This window comes from Acartia tonsa, chromosome 7 (genome assembly GCF_053477335.1).
Source record: "Acartia tonsa isolate MP-2025a chromosome 7, ASM5347733v1, whole genome shotgun sequence".
NCBI lineage: Eukaryota > Metazoa > Arthropoda > Copepoda > Calanoida > Acartiidae > Acartia > Acartia tonsa.
In genome coordinates, this window is record NC_137266.1 from 36,250,785 (window position 1) to 36,269,262 (window position 18,478).

The 18,478-nt window shown below is 32.4% G+C and overlaps 1 protein-coding gene across 4 annotated transcripts; it reads right to left on the minus strand.

The window, feature by feature from the left end:
• Positions 1–881: 881 nt before the first annotated feature.
• LOC145323673 (uncharacterized) lies at positions 882–18,264 on the minus strand. 4 transcript variants are annotated; one of them, XM_080166117.1, is made up of 11 exons: positions 18,224–18,264; positions 16,262–16,370; positions 15,691–15,885; positions 15,380–15,460; positions 11,528–11,585; positions 8,309–8,381; positions 7,993–8,080; positions 6,783–6,869; positions 5,188–5,286; positions 2,578–2,632; positions 884–1,787 (listed from the first exon to the last, which is right to left on the minus strand). In XM_080166117.1, exons 3-11 carry the CDS (start codon positions 15,773–15,775, stop codon positions 1,709–1,711), a joined length of 705 nt encoding a protein of 234 aa, XP_080022243.1. In that variant the 5' UTR covers positions 15,776–15,885; positions 16,262–16,370; positions 18,224–18,264; the 3' UTR covers positions 884–1,708. The 4 variants fall into 4 exon arrangements, with proteins under 4 accessions (XP_080022245.1, XP_080022243.1, XP_080022242.1 ...); XM_080166116.1 differs by having other exon boundaries at positions 18,218–18,264; XM_080166119.1 differs by lacking the exons at positions 15,380–15,460; positions 15,691–15,885; positions 16,262–16,370; positions 18,224–18,264 and adding an exon at positions 15,283–15,331 and having other exon boundaries at positions 882–1,787.
• Positions 18,265–18,478: the final 214 nt, after the last annotated feature.

The following is an 18,478-nucleotide window of genomic DNA, read 5'->3' on the forward strand; positions in this document are numbered from 1 at the left end:
TGGGAATAACTCCCCCGTACCCTTTAAGGAATAATCTATTTTGGAAAAAATAGTAAAGCCTTTCTTAAATTCGAATCCGATCAGTTTGCTTTTTTTCAATCTCCTAAGAGCGGTTCTAAAAGTATGCGTGGTACTTTTCTTCCGTTACACAAGCCTCGCAAGTTTTTTTTTAAAAGCATTGCGTTTTTTTAACACCCTATATTAAATAACTAGCGGCTACGACCCCTAGAGGCCTCTATGGGCACTTGAGAAGGGGGGAGTCGAATTTGATAACCCAATTTCTTTTTTTAGATTTTAAAGTAAAGAAAAAGTAAAAAAAAAGATTTTAGGGCGGGAGGGTATTTTTCATTTTTGGGGGTGTTGGGGGTGTCCCCCCCCTCCCCCCCCCCCCAAGAAAAAAGTTATAAACCTTCCCGGGATCTATGAGAAGCTACCCTGTTAAGGAGAACCCGATCGGTTCAGCAGTTAGCGAGATCCCTTGGTACACACAGACACACAAAAAGACAAACATCCTGTTACACCTTGTTTTTGTAAAGTAGTAATTTTTGACAAACCATTAATCCTATCCGAATATGTTTAAGAATTTTTTTATTCTTACCAACTTCACTTTAGTTACAGCACAAAACACGTTTTAAGCACACATTAAGCTTTAAAAATATCCAAATTTTCAGCAAATGAAATTAATTTGCTGAATCACAGCCCTTTAGAAAAATCATTACAAATAAACTTTGACAGACTTTTATTTTTCTATTAACATTTTGAATATAAAAGAATATAGCAAGTTTTATTTTGATTTAATTATCAAGGACGTCCAAGAACAGAAGGAGGCAGGGGATGAACAAAATATTATTTTTAAATCAATTTTTAAAAAATATGGGGATTAACTCCCAACAACAAATATTTAAGAGAAAAAAATAAAAAAATATTTACGATCCCGTCCTCCTTTTTAATTACAAAAAAGTTGGATGTCTCTGATGATTATAATACATTATAAATACAATAAATAAAATAAATTTGTTTAATATTATGCTATCAATAGAAGCAAAATTTTAATTACAATAAAAACTGTGTCAACACTTTAGCTTAGAATTTTTGGCTATAGTCCCTTTCGTGACAACGCCTCTTATGGGGCGTTTCATCGTATTTTTACAGGAGCTTTTGATATAGGTTACTTTAGCTTAGGGTAGGGGATTGTCCTTTAGGGTTAGGCATTTGGCCCCGAATGGTTAGACCTCCACCCCCCCCCCCCCCCACCAGGGGTTAGAAATAGGAGAAAAGCTACTATGTCAAATATAACGAAACGCCTCTTATAATAATGAATTTGATGGTTTTACATTATACACTTAATTGTAAAAGTAATGTTAGCTTTACTGCCAGACCGTCCAAACAAAATAAATGTAAAGAGTAGCTTCGCTACTTAAATTAAGCAGTTTGATATGTACAAATATATGATACAACTTTTTCTGCATTTTTTAATGAAAAAAAGATTCTTGTAGTTGAGTTTGTATTAGCTCTTTTAAAGAATTAATATATCCTTTTATAACTAAAAAAATCATAATAATTTTAACATGGTGGAAAATAAAATAACTTTTTAAATTTTAAATGGGGGAGTGATTTCACAATAATATACAAAAATTACAAGAATTTTATATTCAAGTTGCAATTAAACCCTAACACATGTTCTTTTATTTATTGTCCGATTTTAAAATTAAATAATTTCATTTGGATGATTTCTTTTCATAACATTCATCATAACATCTGAATCTTCACACATAAAAGGCTTGGTTCTGTAATAGATAGACAGATAGATAAGTTAGATAAATAGATAGATAACATCGATTAGCAGCGTAGCATGTCATTTAAAGCGTGATTAACAGACTGTCGGACCAAGTAAATTATATACAGGATGCACATTGGTGTAGGGAATATTCAATCAAAATTTCAGCATTCTATAATCTATAATGAATAGCAGCCGATGGCGTTATCCTCTTAGAAATTTTTTTTTCAATTTTTTTAAATTTTGTACCCCCCCCACCCGACTACCGAAGAACAACTATTTTAGGTTAGGTTAGGTTATAGGCTAGGGAGCCGAGCGCTGCGGCTAGGCAGGCAAGGGGGCCGAGCGCTGCGGCTAGGCAGGCAAGGGGGCCGAGCGCTGCGGCTAGGCAGGCTATGGAGCCGAGCGCTGCGGCCACGGTTCATAGTTCGTTGTCGGGGGGGGGGGGGGGGGGGGGAGGGTACTCAAATTTTCAATATTGAAAAAAAAATTTCTAAGAGGATAATACCCAGCCGATAAATTCATGTTTTTCTTAGAGCGTTTCTTACTGATGGGAAGACAGTCAGACAGAGTAAATTTTAAAGTATCTTTACTCTTAATGACCAAAATGGGGCTTAATCATGCAAACGTATACCATAGATAGATAGTTAGTTATAGGTATAAACTAATGACCAAGATAAAGCTCTACCTTTGTTAACTTATTCCATAGATAGATAAATAAATAGATGGGTAGATAGGTAGACAGATATATAGATGGATAGATAGATGTATATAGACTAATGACCAAAATGAAGCTTTACCTGTAGCAGGCTGTGTCGTGCCAACTTATTCCATCTCCGTACCAGTTGTTTTGTACTAAAATATAAAATCATTATATACACGGTGTTTCAAAAAAAACTGCGTTTTCCGGTTTTGGGAAACAACCAGAAGGAGTATGAAAAAAATAATTATATGTCCATATTCTCTGTACAAATGTGCATTACATTTACTTAAGGTGTTTTTTGATATCTCTAAAAATGTGGCTGTACTGATAAGTACATGTAGGGTAAAAATGCCTCATGCTAAAACTGTGATAACTATTAGATTCAATTAACTTATTTATTTTGTAACATTTTGGTTTGAAAGTACAATATTAACCCTTAACAGTCGGGCCCCTTGCCGCACCTTGATCAGTCGGGGGGGGGGGGGGGGGGGGCGTTCAACGCCCCCCCATATTATCTCAGTTCCTATTAGAGCTAGAGGGCTAAATTTTTTTGTACAAGTCCCCTGTGTTATGATGAATTTCCGACCTTAAGTAAGTCAAAGTCAATTTTCGCTTCATTCACCCTTTTATTTAACAACCTTTGTTTTTAGGTCCTTTTTTGCTTAAAAATTTCAAACGGCTGTAATTTTCTTATTTTTGAAGCTAGAAGAACAATTTTTTTGCAGAAATGTTTATCTTTATGTAAATTTTATATTTGAAATGTCAAAATATAAATTTCAGCGGCCGCAGCTGTACTTGGCAGCTGCCAGCCGCCGCAGTCGGCGGTCGGCGGGAAAACGGCAGTGGATCTTTATGAAATTTTACTACGTTATGTAGACATGTAAGAAAAGCTTAAGTTTAAAATTTGAAGTCTCTAAGTCAAAAATTGAGGCCACAGGAGCATTTTAAAGATTTCTGGAGACCTGGAGGATCAGGACCTGCAGGATCATACCTGGAACCTGAAATTGACTTGAACACCTGTATTTCATATAAGGATGTACTACTAGAGGATATTTTAGTATTTTGGCAAGATAAAATACTTTGTTTAAGTCAAAAAAATAGTTTTGCTCTTTACCTGAATGACCCTGCCAGGTTTGCTGGCATCCTGTGCCCGCCAGGATGGAGATATTCAAAAAATTCCAACTCTCAGTTATGTGTCATACCTAAACTTAAAAAGTCACGCAGTTTGGGCTCTTTATCTTTCACACACAGAAAATGAGATAGAAAAAACCGGATGGGGGGGCGTTCAACGCCCCCCCCCCCCCCCCCGACCGTTAAGGGTTAAAGTAGTAAAAGGTTAAATCAATGTCCCCATTTGAGATTTTTTACATATTTTCTTTTTTTGGCCTCATGCAAAGAGCTTTTTAGATTATTTAGAATTTAGTTTTTTCTATTTCTCTATGGCAAAGTCATTTTTCATAAAAGATCTCCTTTAATACTGTGCGTATTAATAGATAAAACAAGTCACTTTTATTTCATTTCAATATCTTAATAAATAAGCAAGTTATGTTGGTTTAAATTGTTGCTAAAAATGCGTTTTCTTAGATTAACTAAGTTTTATGAGTTAATCTGTTATGACCTGTCAATCAAAATTAAGAGATTAAGAGATTATAGAGGGAGGGATGAGGTACGGACATGAACATTTTTAATACTAAGAATCAAAATTCAAGCAATAAGATAATTGATTTTTGTTTTCATAACATGTATTTTAAATTAAATTTTAAATGTATTTATTAGAATATTTTGTTGTGCATGTTATTATGTTGTTTTCAAGTAAAGAGAAGATTTTAATTCAACTTTATACCATAAAATTCTACGCGAATACAGTAACACACAACCTTTTTAAATTCTTTGGGCTCTAAAAAGTGGCATTGTTTTAAGATATATTAAAAATCACCTTTTATAAGTTCAATGCATATTTTTATAGAGAATATGGACATATAATTATTTTTTTCATACTCCTTCTGGTTGTTTCCCAAAACCGGAAAACGCAGTTTTTTTTTAAACACCGTGTACAAGTAATAGGTTGTTTGTCTGTAACTGTATAGATCGCTAACTGCTAAACCAATATGGTTCTCCTTTACATTGAAGCTTCTATAATTCCAGAAAATGTTTGTTTCTATTTCGGGAGAGGATAACTTTACCCTATCAAAAAAATCTATTTATCTTTTATTATCTTATCCCACAAGATCCCTTAGTCATAGAGTAGCTTTCCTACTAACATTAGTTATTTAAGATTTTAAAGAGTATTATTAAGAAAAATAAGTTTAATAAATAATGAGTCATAGATTCAATAACAAAATCTTTTAATATCAAATAAATGATATTTATAATTAAGGCTGAAAATATTTGCAAAAGCGCAGCTTAACAATTGAAATTGACATACAAAATTTATAAAATGTGTGTCTGAAATTATATTATGTGTCTGTACCGAAGGATCTTGCTAACCGCTTGACCGATATGTTTCTTCTTTACAGTGAAACTTATCATGTGTCTAGGTTGGTTTACAACTATTTTGGTGGAGGTGCCCCGCTTAAAATGATTTTGTATCAACAATTCTTAAGTGACTACATAGTTCCTGTATTCCTTATTTTATTATGCCCTATTGTTAAAGGGTTCTTCATAGGAAAGCTTGATAGTTATTTTGCCAATGATTTATTGACCTTACCTGCCATACACGCCTCTACAGTAACGCCAGATTTTTGTAGCAAATATTCAGCATTGTCGGGTTGGGGCACTGGCTTTGACACAAATTGAGATAAAAATCCTAAAAATAAAAAGTTTTAATATCCAACAAAAAATTATTTTTTCATTATTTGATTAATCAACCTAAGCTAATATTAGTTATTTATCGCTTCGTGTTAAAAACAGCTTTCCTCGTACATAAAAACTGGTTTTAATCTTTTGGTTGTACATTTTTATATCATGATTTATCAAAGTCCCCCAATTTGTTAAATCAAAAAAATATGAAAAGGGTTAAAACTTTGGGGACTAGTGTAACAGCCCTGTTTGTGTCCAAGGGTTGTCCCTCATTTCCTGAACAGTTTCATTAGTTTATCTTTCTATCAATCTATATATCTATCCATCTAATTTTCTACCTATCTATCTATATATCTATCCATCTATATTTCTACCTATCCATCTAACCACCTCTTAATTTATCCATTATTACCTGTTTGTGACCAAGGATTTCCCTTCATCCCTGTGTAGTTTCATTTGTTTATCTATCCATCAATTTATATATATATCCATCTAATTTTCTACCTATCTATCTATCCAACTCTTAATTTATCCATTTTTACCTGTTTTAGACCAAGGATTTCCCTTCATCCCTGTGTAGTTTCATTTGTTTATCTATCCATCAATTTATATATATATCCATCTATCTTTCTACCTATCCATCTATCCAACTCTTAATTTATCCATTTTTACCTGTTTTAGACCAAGGGTTCTCCCTCCAACCTTGTCCAGTTTTATTAACTTATCTTTCTTTCTAGCTATCTATCTTTTTATCTATCTATCAATACCTGTTTGTGACCAAGGGTTCTCCCTCCATCCCTGAGCAGTTTCATTAGTTTATCTATACATCAACCTATATTTCTATCTATCTATCTTTCAACTTATCCATCTATTATTTAATCCATTATTACCTGTTTGTGACCAAGGGTTCTCCCTCCATCCCTGTGCAGCTTCATTAGTCTATCCACTACTCTGTATATCTATCCATCTATCTTTCTACCTATCTATCTTTCTACCTATCTATCTATCAATACCTGTTTGTGACCAAGGGTTTTCCCTCCATCCCTGTGCAGTTTCATTTGTTTATCTATACATCAACCTATATTTCTATCTATCTATCTTTCTAGCTATCTATTATTTATCTATCTATCTATACCTGTTTGTGACCAAGGGTTCTCCCTCCATCCCTGTGCAGTTTCATTTGTTTATCTATACATTAACCTATATTTCTATCTATCTATCTTTCTAGCTATCTATCTATTTATCTATCTATCTATACCTGTTTGTGACCAAGGGTTTTCCCTCCATCCCTGTGCAGTTTCATTAGTTTATCTATACATCAACCTATATTTCTATCTATCTATCTTTCTAGCTATCTATTATTTATCTATCTATCAATACCTGTTTGTGACCAAGGGTTTTCCCTCCATCCCTGTGCAGTTTCATTAGTTTATCTATACATCAACCTATATTTATATCTATCTATCTTTCTACCTATCTATCTATTTATCTATCTATCAATACCTGTTTGTGACCAAGGGTTTTCCCTCCATCCCTGTGCAGTTTCATTTGTTGCTGGGATACTCTGACCAGAACCTGACCAAAACCAACCTATAAAAATAAAACGTAAACAAGACTGGGTCATAATAGAGCAATCAAACATTATCCTTTCAAGGTTTCCCTAAGAGTGATTAGTCGTGATTAAAACCTCCCCCCCCCCCCCCATTAATTTAAATAAGTTAATTAAGTTAAGAAAAATTTTCTTGTGTTTGTATTTTACTTTAGTTCAGGTTAGATGCCCGCTATCATTATCAAACACAGTTAGGACTTTTAACTTAATTGGTTGGTTGTTTTTTGGGTGTTTGGACAGAAAAAAATACATGTCTACCTATTTATTTTAGTAACCACAAAATCTCAGATACAAGAAATAGTAAAAGGATTAATTTTAAGTTCATTTTAATTTCAGTAGAGAATAAAAAAATATCTTACAAAAAATAATCCATTTTTTAGAAACCATAAAAAGTTAAAAGAACTTTTCACTAAAAATATTTGGCTTAAATTTTACTTATAAATTATTTATTAAAAGGTTTCATAAAATACACACTAAATACATTTATATATATATTTTATTAAATTTAGATTTGTAGTAAAACAGAAATCTTTAAAAGGCTCCTGTGGCCGCAATTTTGACTTAGAGACTTCAAATTTTAAACTTAAGCTTTTCTTACATGTCTACATAACATATTAAAATTTCATAAAGATCCGCCGCTGTTTTCCCACCGACCACCGACTGTGGCGACTGGCATCTGACAAGTACAGCTGCGGCCGCTGAAATTTATGTTTTGATATTTCTAATAAAAAATTTACATAAAGATAAACATTTTCTGCAAATTAAATTATCTTCTAGCTTTAAAAATAAGAAATTTTTTTTAAGTAAAAAAGGACCTAAAAACAAAGATTGTTAAAAAAAAGGGTAAAGAAAGCGAAAATTGACTTTGACTTACTTAAGGTCGGAAATTTATTATCAAACAGGGGACTTGCACAAAAAATTTTAGCCCTCTAGCTCTTAAAGGAACTGAGATAATATGGGGGGGCAAGGTGCGGCAAGGGGCACGACTATTAAGCGTTAAACATACCATTTGAATTTAGCATGCGCAGCATCTCTAAAAGTTTCCTCTTCCCACACTGGCTTATTAAATGACTGACTATTACTTTCACATTCCTGGAAACTTACCATTAATGTTTTTGGGTTGTAAATGAGGTGCTTCGCATCCATGGAAGTTGCATAACCGACCAGACGTCCACAGATCATAAACATTGTACTAAAATATATAAAAGAAATGATTTAACAAGAATGACAACATTCATAAGTAGCGAAGATATAGAACAAATTGTATTGATATGTTAAGAAAAAATATAATAATGTTCTTTACATATTAATTGCATTTAAACTGAAAGAAAAAGTGAAGTTTGAAGTAGAAAGAGGTATGTCCACAGTGTAAGACATAGATTTAATGTACCTGCGATAATAAATCAATTCTTAAATTTACCCTTTTAATGACGGCTTCGACCATAACATTCTCTTCTTCTGTCTCTATAGATACCAAATCCATGCACATCTCTCTACATAAATATATAGATAGATAGATAAAGGGTGTTAAAATAAAAACCAATCGCTTTACTTTTTTCAATATAAACCTTACAGTTTTGGTCCAAAACTAATAACAAAAAATACAATTCATGTCCAATTAATGACAATGAGAACACAATATTGAATTTTGAATCTACTCACCCTTCCAGAGCCCTAGAGCTTAAGACCTAGCCCTTGCAGAGAAATTTGCCCTACGCCGAAAGTGCATATTAAATTACAAATTTGTCTTTTTAAAAACCAATCGCTCACAATTTGAACCACCATAAATACTTAAATTCTTGTAGATAGACCCCATAATGTTTGAAGTTTTTGATAGGGCAAGAAAAGACCTTTCTTTAGACACCTTAACAAGGTTTCTAACACAATCTTAGCCAATTTGGCATAAAAAGAAAGACCTGGCAATCATCAAGAACTAGGAATAGACAGAGCCGTCATGCCTCAAGATGGATGGGAATGTTTTTTTTATGTCAAATTGGCATAAATAGATTGAGTTAGAAACCTTGTTAAGGTGTCTAAAGAAAGGTCTTTACATGCCCCATCAAAAACTTTAAACATTATGGGGTCTATCTCCAAGATTTGAAGTACTTATGGTGGTTCAAATTGTGAGCGATCGGTTTTTTTTATACACCCTTTAGATAGATATCAAGTTCAACCATCTTTATATTAAATTAGCTTAAAACTTTGTCTCCAATATGTGATAATCAGACGAGGCGCTTGTTTGCAAATCTTCAGGTTACCAGGGTAAAAAAGGTGCTTTCCCACAAATTGCCTGTCAAGAATTTAACTCCCCCTCCCCCCATTGTAATAAATGGAAACTATAATGGAGGTTTCCAATGCCTAGCATTGTTGGGGCACTAACCCTGCAGATTCTATACACTATTTGATACTGATTACCCAATATAAACTAACCTAACCTAACCTGTCCTAAGAAGTAAAAAGACACACAAACTAGAAAATACCTCTCTTATTTTCAATTTATTTCAAAATTAGGGGAGGAGGGTTTTTAGTGCCCTAAATGGCACATAAAAAAAATCTAGAAAGGCTGAGACAATGTCATTTCTAATATTTTTTAAGTTTCTTGAAAGTTAAGATTTAAGTATATAGTACATAATAAATTGTACTTGAATAAGGTCAGTGCAGAGAGAAGGATAACAAGGTTAGATATGTTCATAAGTATAGTTGTAGTTTAATTTTTTTTAAATTTTTCTTGTTATATAAATGAGTAGGGTTTTAATTTTTTTCTTGTAAGGTATCACTAAGGGAAGCTTAGTGGAAGTCCTGGGATGTTTTTTTTGCTATTTCACTCTATTGAAGTTTTGGTATGGTTTTAGGCTATTTTTTAGCATTTTCTCTCTCTACGAATGCAGAGCTTCTAAGCCTTAGGGGCGCAGCAGCTGGTGCATTCAAATTTTATCTTTTTTTAAACCATTGATTTTGTCGATTTTCATGATCTATCTGAAGTAGTGACTTACAGTCATAACCTTATAACATAGTAACTACTCTGCTAAAAAGTTAAAACTTATACAAATATCTTCTCTTTACTTTTACATTGTGTGGGATAGATCAATGAGATATGAAAGTTTATTCAATAGTAAAGTAGTTTTTCTCGTTAAGAAAAAAATGAACTTTTCTGCCAATTAAAGATAATTGTTATAGAGACAAATTGAATCCCTATTCTACATCAAACCTTATCATATTTTAGCAATAATGAAAATGATACATAAAAAGCAAGAAATGTTTATATGTAATATATGCCAAAAATAAAAAAATGTCAGTCTGCATGTTCGGCCGTCCGTCTATTTGCCATAAAAAAATCGTGTTTTTTGTGACTTTTTTTGATATAAAAGTTGTAAAATTGAAGTGCAAAAAGGGTGCCGTGCCGTTATTTCCGCATATGTATTATATTATCAAATCATCAGAACTGTGAATTATTAAAACAGCACAAACTCCACATCCACATTCGCTCTATAATTCGTAATGCCCGTACGTCTATTAATCAGCTAGGTTTACATTGAACTTGATTGTCTATGCTGCTACTCAAGATTTTTTTGTTATATTAAAACATATACATAAATGAAAGAATCCGTAAATTTTATTTATTTTTCATAGATGACCAATGAATATATGCTTTTAAAATCACTTTGTTTATATGTCCATCCATTATATGTGCTTCACTAATCGTAGGTGGTGTTATCCTTGTTTAGCATTTTTTTGATTTTATGAATGTGATAACATGCGGAAGTAATTGCACACTAGAAAGTGTGTGCAATAACAATGGATATTGAATAAGTGGATATATTGACAGGTAAAAATTTGACGTCAATTAAGGTTGCCAATATGAACTTAATTTATTGGTCAGTTCGTCCATACAGAAGGAGGGAAGGGGATGCAATAAAGGGGTGGGTGAGGTATCATTATTTTAGCCAGCTGCGAGCATTACTTTACCATAGTGTATGAAAAACTGGTGCAACCTCCAAATAATTATACATCGATTGAGCATGCACTAACTTGCCTTGTCAGATTTGGGATGAATATATAATCAATTTTTTATACGTCCATGCATAATTACCAATAAAAGTGATGGGATGATTGTTTGTCTGTTTGTCTGTCTCTTTGTTTGTCTATCTTTAGGTTTGTCTTTTTGTCTGTCTATTAGTGTTTGTGCTGTTTGTGTGTCTGTTTGTCTGTCAGTTTGTCTTTAGTTTGTCTGTCTGTTTGTCTGTCTGTTTGTCTTTCTGTCTGTCTTTTTTCTGCCTGTAGACAAAATAAATCTTATTTTTTTTCTTCATTGAATGAACACAATATTTAAAAATTACAGAATTTGATAAAGAGGTCAAAGAAAAAAAGAGACTAATTCGATTAAATTTATAAGTGCACTTTAGAAATCTTAAAATTACAACTATCATTTTTGCTCAGTGAATCTAAAATTCATTTATTGGTCTGTATGTTATTAAAGTAAAAGAAAAAATTCCGTTATAAGCTTTCAACAGCTGAATTGATAAAGCAAAATTTTATGATATTCTATTTCGTCTGCTACCTCAAGGGTCTTTGCCCTTTGGGGCAGGTAGTTGTCTGGAATATATACATAGTACCTAAAAAATGCCAAAACAAATCTTACCTGCAAATATTTCTGGCATCCAGCCATCCGGTTTTGTAGTTCTTAAAATGTGATTTACCTAAAATTGATTAGAAATTATAATAATAATTTGTGGAGGAGGTGGAGGAGTACAACCATGTGATGCATGTCAGTATCAGACTTTGATTCTCTAGAAATGTTTTGTTAACCCTTAACGGTCGGATAGGGGGGGGGGGCGTTGAACGCCCCCCCATCCGGTTTTTTCTATCTCATTTTCTGTGTGTGAAAGATAAAGAGCCCAAACTGCTTGACTTTTTAAGTATGGGTATGACACATAACTGAGAGTTGAAATTTTTTTAATATCTACATCCTGGCGGGCACATGATGCCAGCAAACCTGGCAGGGTCATCCAGGTAAAGAGCAAAAATATTTTTTTGACTAAAACAAAGCATTTTATCATACCAAAATACTAAAAAATCCTCTAGTAGTACATCCTTATATGAAATACAGGTGTTCAAGTCACTTTCAGGTTCCAGGTATGATCCTGTAGGTCCTGATCCTCCAGGTCTCCAGAAATCTTTAAAAGGCTTCAAATTTTAAACTTAAGCTTTTCTTACATGTTTACATAACGTATTAAAATTTCATGAAGATCCGCCGCCGTTTTCCCGCCGACCGCCGACTGCGGCGGCTGACAGCTGCCAAGTACAGCTGCGGCCGCTGAAATTTATATTTTGATATTTCTAATGTAAAATTTACATAAAAATAAACATTTTCTGGAAAAAAAATTTCTTCTAGCTTCAAAAATAAGAAAATTACAGCCGTTTGAAATTTTTAAGTAAAAAAAGACCTGAAAACAAAGGTTGTTAAATAAAAGGGTGAAGGAAGCGAAAATTTACTTAGACTTATAAAAGGTCGGAAATTCAGTATCAAACAGGGAAATTGCACAAAAAAATTTAGCCCTCTAGCTCTAATAGGAACTGAGATAATAAGGGGGGGCGTTGAACGCCCCCCCCCCCCCAACTGATTAAGGTGCGGCAAGGGGCCCGACTGTAAAGGGTTAATATTGATGGATTTTGATTAAAGTTTTTAAAACAATGGCTTTTTTACTTATTATCAACCTAACTATCTATTTTTAAATAAACATACTTTTTTTTATAATTCTAAACTTCTTTGAATACATAAAATCAATAACAATGAATGAACAAGCTTAACTTATATTCCCTTTTTATACGTAAAAAGTAGACAAATATTCAAAAAATTTGATAAATTTGATACATTGTATTTCTAGCCCCTGCAGTTTTTTCTTTTGATTTAAAACCCAAACTAAACATAAATAAGCAACTTAAAAATTGGAAAATTGAAAGACACAGCCACAAAAAAATGATTATTTTTAAAAATATAAAACCTTAAAATAAATTAATAACTAGATAACTGCTGGACCAAAATGATTCTTCTTTACAGGGAAGCTTCTTAATGGTCCAGGGAATGTTTAAACCATTTTGGAGGAGCGTTAATTACTATCCCAAAATTAACCCCATTGTTTTTCACTTTTTTAAAAACTAAAACTAAAGTAGGGGTCAACTCCCCCCTCTCCATTCTTTAGGTCATAAGACGCTAATAAATAACAAAAATATGATAAGAAATCGTCGAAAAAATGTCTCTGTGTGAAAAGATAGTACGCAAATGAAAAAAAAAGTAATTTTTCAGCAATTCATTGAATTAATACAAAACCAGGTAGAAAATGTATTATGCATTTTAATAAAACTAAGGTGAAAAAGCATCGGATAGCCTTTAATGGCGGGATACAATACGAGATATTATTGTAGTGTATCTCAAGTTCTTATAAAGAATCCATACAGATGATAATTTTGCATAAATTCTGTAACTGAAAGAATTTTCTTAGAAAGTAAAAAAAAAATGATGATTTCCATTAACTTTGAGCGTCTATATAGATGCTATATAAGTACGTTTGTCTTCAAATTAAATGGATTGTTTTATGTAAGCTCTGCTACTTTTGATTGTGTTCATCATAGTTTGATTAAGAAAAATAACTAAATGTCAAAACCATACTGTTTTCTTTTTAATTTTCCTTCAATAATAGGAATTATTTTTATTTTATTCATACAGTTTGTCAGGCCTTTTTTCAACTATTATGACATATTTATAAAGAATTTTTTTAAAAAAATTTCAGGCGATAAGTAGTTAGCTGTCAACAACATTCTGTGTACAATAGTAATTACCCGTCTAAAAGTCTACCCTGTAGAGTAGTTTTGAGGCTTAAAAATTACATAATATGAAATACGACTTAAGTTTTCAGTAGCAAAGCTACTCCGTAATTCCATCTTTAATTTTTAGTCTTAGCTTGTTCTCAAGTGTTTCCCCTTTCCCTCTTTCCCATCTCTCTCCTTTTCTTTCTCTCTCTTTCTTCTCCTTTTTTTCTCTTTCTCCATCTCTTACTTTCTCTTATTTTCTCTTTCTTTTCATCTCTCCCTTTCCCCCCTTCTCTCTATCTTTATTTGTTTCTCTCTACCTGACTCTAGATGTTAGTACTTTTATTAAGCTTATCATTTTAAAGAGCTTCGCAACAATGAAATAAATTCATTCTTGTTTTAATTATGATAATGCTATACATACAATACAACCTTCGACCTTTTCATTATTGGATTTCATAATCCATTTTTCATACATAATACACACACATAAAAGTTGTAATACGCACATTCTATAGTAACGTAGCTACATTATAAATTATTTATGTCTGTACGTTCATACCTTCACCCTTCACTCGAAAACTAGCGGCTTCGCCCCTAGAATAAAACCATCCTCAGACTTTAATCAGAAACCTTAACCATAAAAAAAGAGATGTCTTGGATGGAATAACTTTTTTGGAAGTCCTAATTGTGCATGTTTGACAAAACAGATAGCTGCAGGTATATTGATATTACTATGATACTTACCAGAATAGAAGTAAAATTGTCCATAAAGTGCTTTGGTCTAGACTTTTATTTCTCTAGACTAGGTTATATTGATATGATACTTCTAGAGAAGAAATAATAATGTCCAGTTCTCTTGTCCATATAGTGCTTGGGTCTAGACTTATATTTCTCTAGACTTGGTTTTAATGATATGATACTTACAAGTGCTTGGTTCTAGACTTATATTTCTCTAGACTTGGTTATATTGATATGATACTTACCAGTGCGTGGTTCTAGACTTATATTTCTCTAGACTTGGTTTTATTGATATGATACTTACTAGTGCTTGGTTCTAGACTTATATTTCTCTAGACTGGGTTATATTGATATGATACTTACCACTGCTTGTGTCTAGACTTATATTTCTCTAGACTAGGTTATTCTGATATGATACTTACCAGAGAAGAAATAATAATGTCCAGTCCTCTTGTCCATATAGTGCTTGGGTCCACACTTATATTTCTCTAGACTGGGTTATATTGATATGATACTTACAAGTACTTGGGTCTAGACTTACATTTCTCTAGACTTGGTTTTATTGATATGATACTTACAAGTGCTTGGGTCTAGACTTATATTTCTCTAGACTTGGTTTTATTGAAATGATACTTTTAAGTGCTTGGGTCTAGACTTTTATATCTCTAGACTTACATTTCTCTAGACTTATATTTCTCTAGACTAGGTTATATTGATATGATACTTACCAGTGCTTGGGTCTAGACTTATATTTCTCTAGACTGGGTTATATTGATATGATACTTACAAGTGCTTGGGTCTAGACTTATATGTCTCTAGACTGAGTTATATTGATATGATACTTACCAGAGAAGAAATAATAATGCCCAGTCCTCTTGTCCATATAGTGCTTGGGTCTAGACTTATATTTCTCTAGACTAGGTTATACTGATATGATACTTACCAGAGAAGAAATAATAATGCCCAGTCCTCTTGTCCATATAGTGCTTGGGTCTAGATTTGCATTTCTCCAACCTGGGACGTGCTGAAAAAAAAAACAATCTGTAGTGTAGCTGTACTTTCAGAATTTTTGTCTTCCCTTTTTCATCGTATTTTTTTCCCTCTTGCTCTAAATATAATTTTATTAATTATTTACAATTATCCCAGTATCAATTTATCCATTTTTATTTATATCATTCTATCCAACTACATATATATCCGTCTATCCATCTATTTACCTTTTTGTTTTTTTACTACAAACCTAACCAAACTTACCTACTAGACGACCCGACGTTCTGACTTTTGCTTCAGACACCATGTACAGAGTAGCAAGGGTTAATAACACGTAGATTGGGTTCATCTTTGATGGCTGGATGGGTGAATTGATAATTTGGCTGATGGATAAATAGATGGACTGATGAATGGATGGATGAATTGAGGGGAAGGGTAATGGCACAGAATCAAACAACACTAAGAATATCAATAGGTTAGTATTTTAAAGTTTGAATTTTTAAAACGCTTAAAACCATCCTATGTCTTAAATTTAATTATGAGTTATCTTAAAACCATCCCAGGACTTATGTGAAACTTCCCTAAAAAGGAGAATTTAATCAGTTTAGCAATTAATGAAATCATAAGCTTCAGACTAATAAAAAAACTTACTATTTGTATAATAGGATGCAAATAATGTTTGTCTGTCAAAACTAAGTTTAATGTAGAACCTGTATCATATTTTATTATAAAAAAAATTGCACTAATGATGACATAAAATCATATAATTAAACCCAATTTTATTGGCCCGGGACTTCGGCCCCTTGATGCTAACAAATAAAGAAAAAAATATTACCTTTAACTGTTCATATGAAGGAGGCAAAATGAACTTTTCTAGAGGAGCTTTGCTCCAGGAGTTTTAGGAGTAAGGAGAAGGGAGACGGTTAGGAAGGGAGGTCTTCAATCTAAGATGAAAAATTATTGAAAGAGTTGCTTCGCTATTTTGCCAATAAATATAAAATGTGTAGATGTACAATCTATAGATTAGACCAATAGTAACATAGTGTAAGAACAATTCGAAAACACTGTTGGCTAGAGCGTGTACACATTTTGCAGTTTATTTCAATTCATATATATACAATAAGTTTGTATAAATCCGATTTCAAGGCCTTAAAAAGCAAAAGAGGATAAGAGGGCCTCTAAAAAAATGCCCTAAATAAATGTAAGGAGATAATTAGTGCTATCTTTGTTATAAAATCAGTTTTACAAAATTCATTTATATATGTACAAACAAGGATGACAACATCCACAAGTAGCGAAGCTCAAAAATTATGGATGTAAAAACAGAACCTTTTAAAATTTATAACGTGAAAATCTAGGAATCGGTGGACAGACGGATATTTCAAATTATAAAGTAACTTCGTTTATAATAAAATCAAAACATTTTCAAAAATGTTTGTTAGTAATTAAAAATCGATATAAGTCAATAATGAAAATAATGATGAAAACATATATAAAGGAAACAACAAAATTATAGAGTTGCTATGTTATTACAGAAATCAACAAAATCATAAATTCATAGGACAATTATAGCAAGTCTAGATTAATGATTTAAGCCATGCATTAATGACGGACGGATAAACTAAGCAAAAATATAGCAAAGCTTCGCTATAAATAATGAAGTTTAATCACACAATACTTATTAGCACACCATGAGTTTGCTAAATTAAGTCAATTCATTAAAAATTAATATCATTTACTTAAAATATAATCGAAAGTGTGGTTTTATAAGGTGTGATTTTTAAGCTAAGCTACTCTATAACTAAGGTCTATTTGTAAGTGCGTCCCCATGTCTGTCCGTCAGTAAGTCAATCACACAAAGTTTTTACAATAAGTGTTTACATGATATAATTATCCTATTCAACTGATTTATTTAATAATGATGTCTAGGTCTTTTAGGTACTATGATATGAGCAAATCATCTTCTTGATCAAGTATTAAAAAGTAAGTATGTCCGTATAAAGTCTCCTGTAATTTTAAAGATTTAAACTAAAATTTTTGTTTAGACTTCTAAATTTTCTGTACTTTTTGTAAATGTGATTGTTCGTTAAACTGTCTGATTTTTTGAGCTGCTATTTAATGAATGTTATCATCCTTATTTTTTTACTATCACTGATAATAAGTTCAAGTGTGTGACTAACAGACAAACGTTATATTAAAGTAGCTTCGCTTCTAAAAAAAATTCTAAGATTTAAATAATGGATATAGAATAGACGTGGATATTATGACAATGGAAAAAATGTCGTCAATTCGTCAAGTTCGTTCATCCAGTAGGAGGGGAAGACCAAAGAAGGTGGAAGGGGGGGAATTGTTATTTCAACAAGATACGAGTTTCACTTTATTAGAGAAATTTGATGTAACATCTAGGTAATCCATAATACAAAGTAGAACGATGTCTGTCTGTTTGTCTGTGTGTCTGTTTGTTTGTAGCGAAGGATCTCGCTAACCGCTGAACCGATCGGGTTCTCCTTTACAGGGTAGCTTCTCATAGGTCCCGGGAAGGTTTATAACTATTTTCTTGGGGGGTGGGACACCCCGAACCCCCCCCCATTATAAAAAAAATTTCTTTTTAAAACTAAAATTAAAATAGTGGAGTCGATTACCCCCCCCCCATAAAAAAAAATTCCCCCCCCCCCAAGAAAATTTTTTTTTAATCTAAATTATGAAAAATTGGCTTTAAAAAATCTCTTGGGGCAAAGCCCCTAGAGGCTAGGGGCGAACCGCTAGTAATATATAAATTATTTGAACTTACTCTTACATAGATAGGCGTTACCATTTCAAAACTTCTACATTTTATCTGAAAATTTAAAAAATCATTACAAAAAATATTTTTTATATGTTTGATTTTTTTAAATACATACTAAAGGCTTTTCCAGTATGGCATCGAAACCGATTAACATTCGCTTGATTATAACTAGTTATTAGCCACACTGAAAATAATGTATTATCTTGTATGTATTTTAGACCATTTTTCTTCTAATAACAAAGTAAAAAGCATAAAAGCAATGCCACC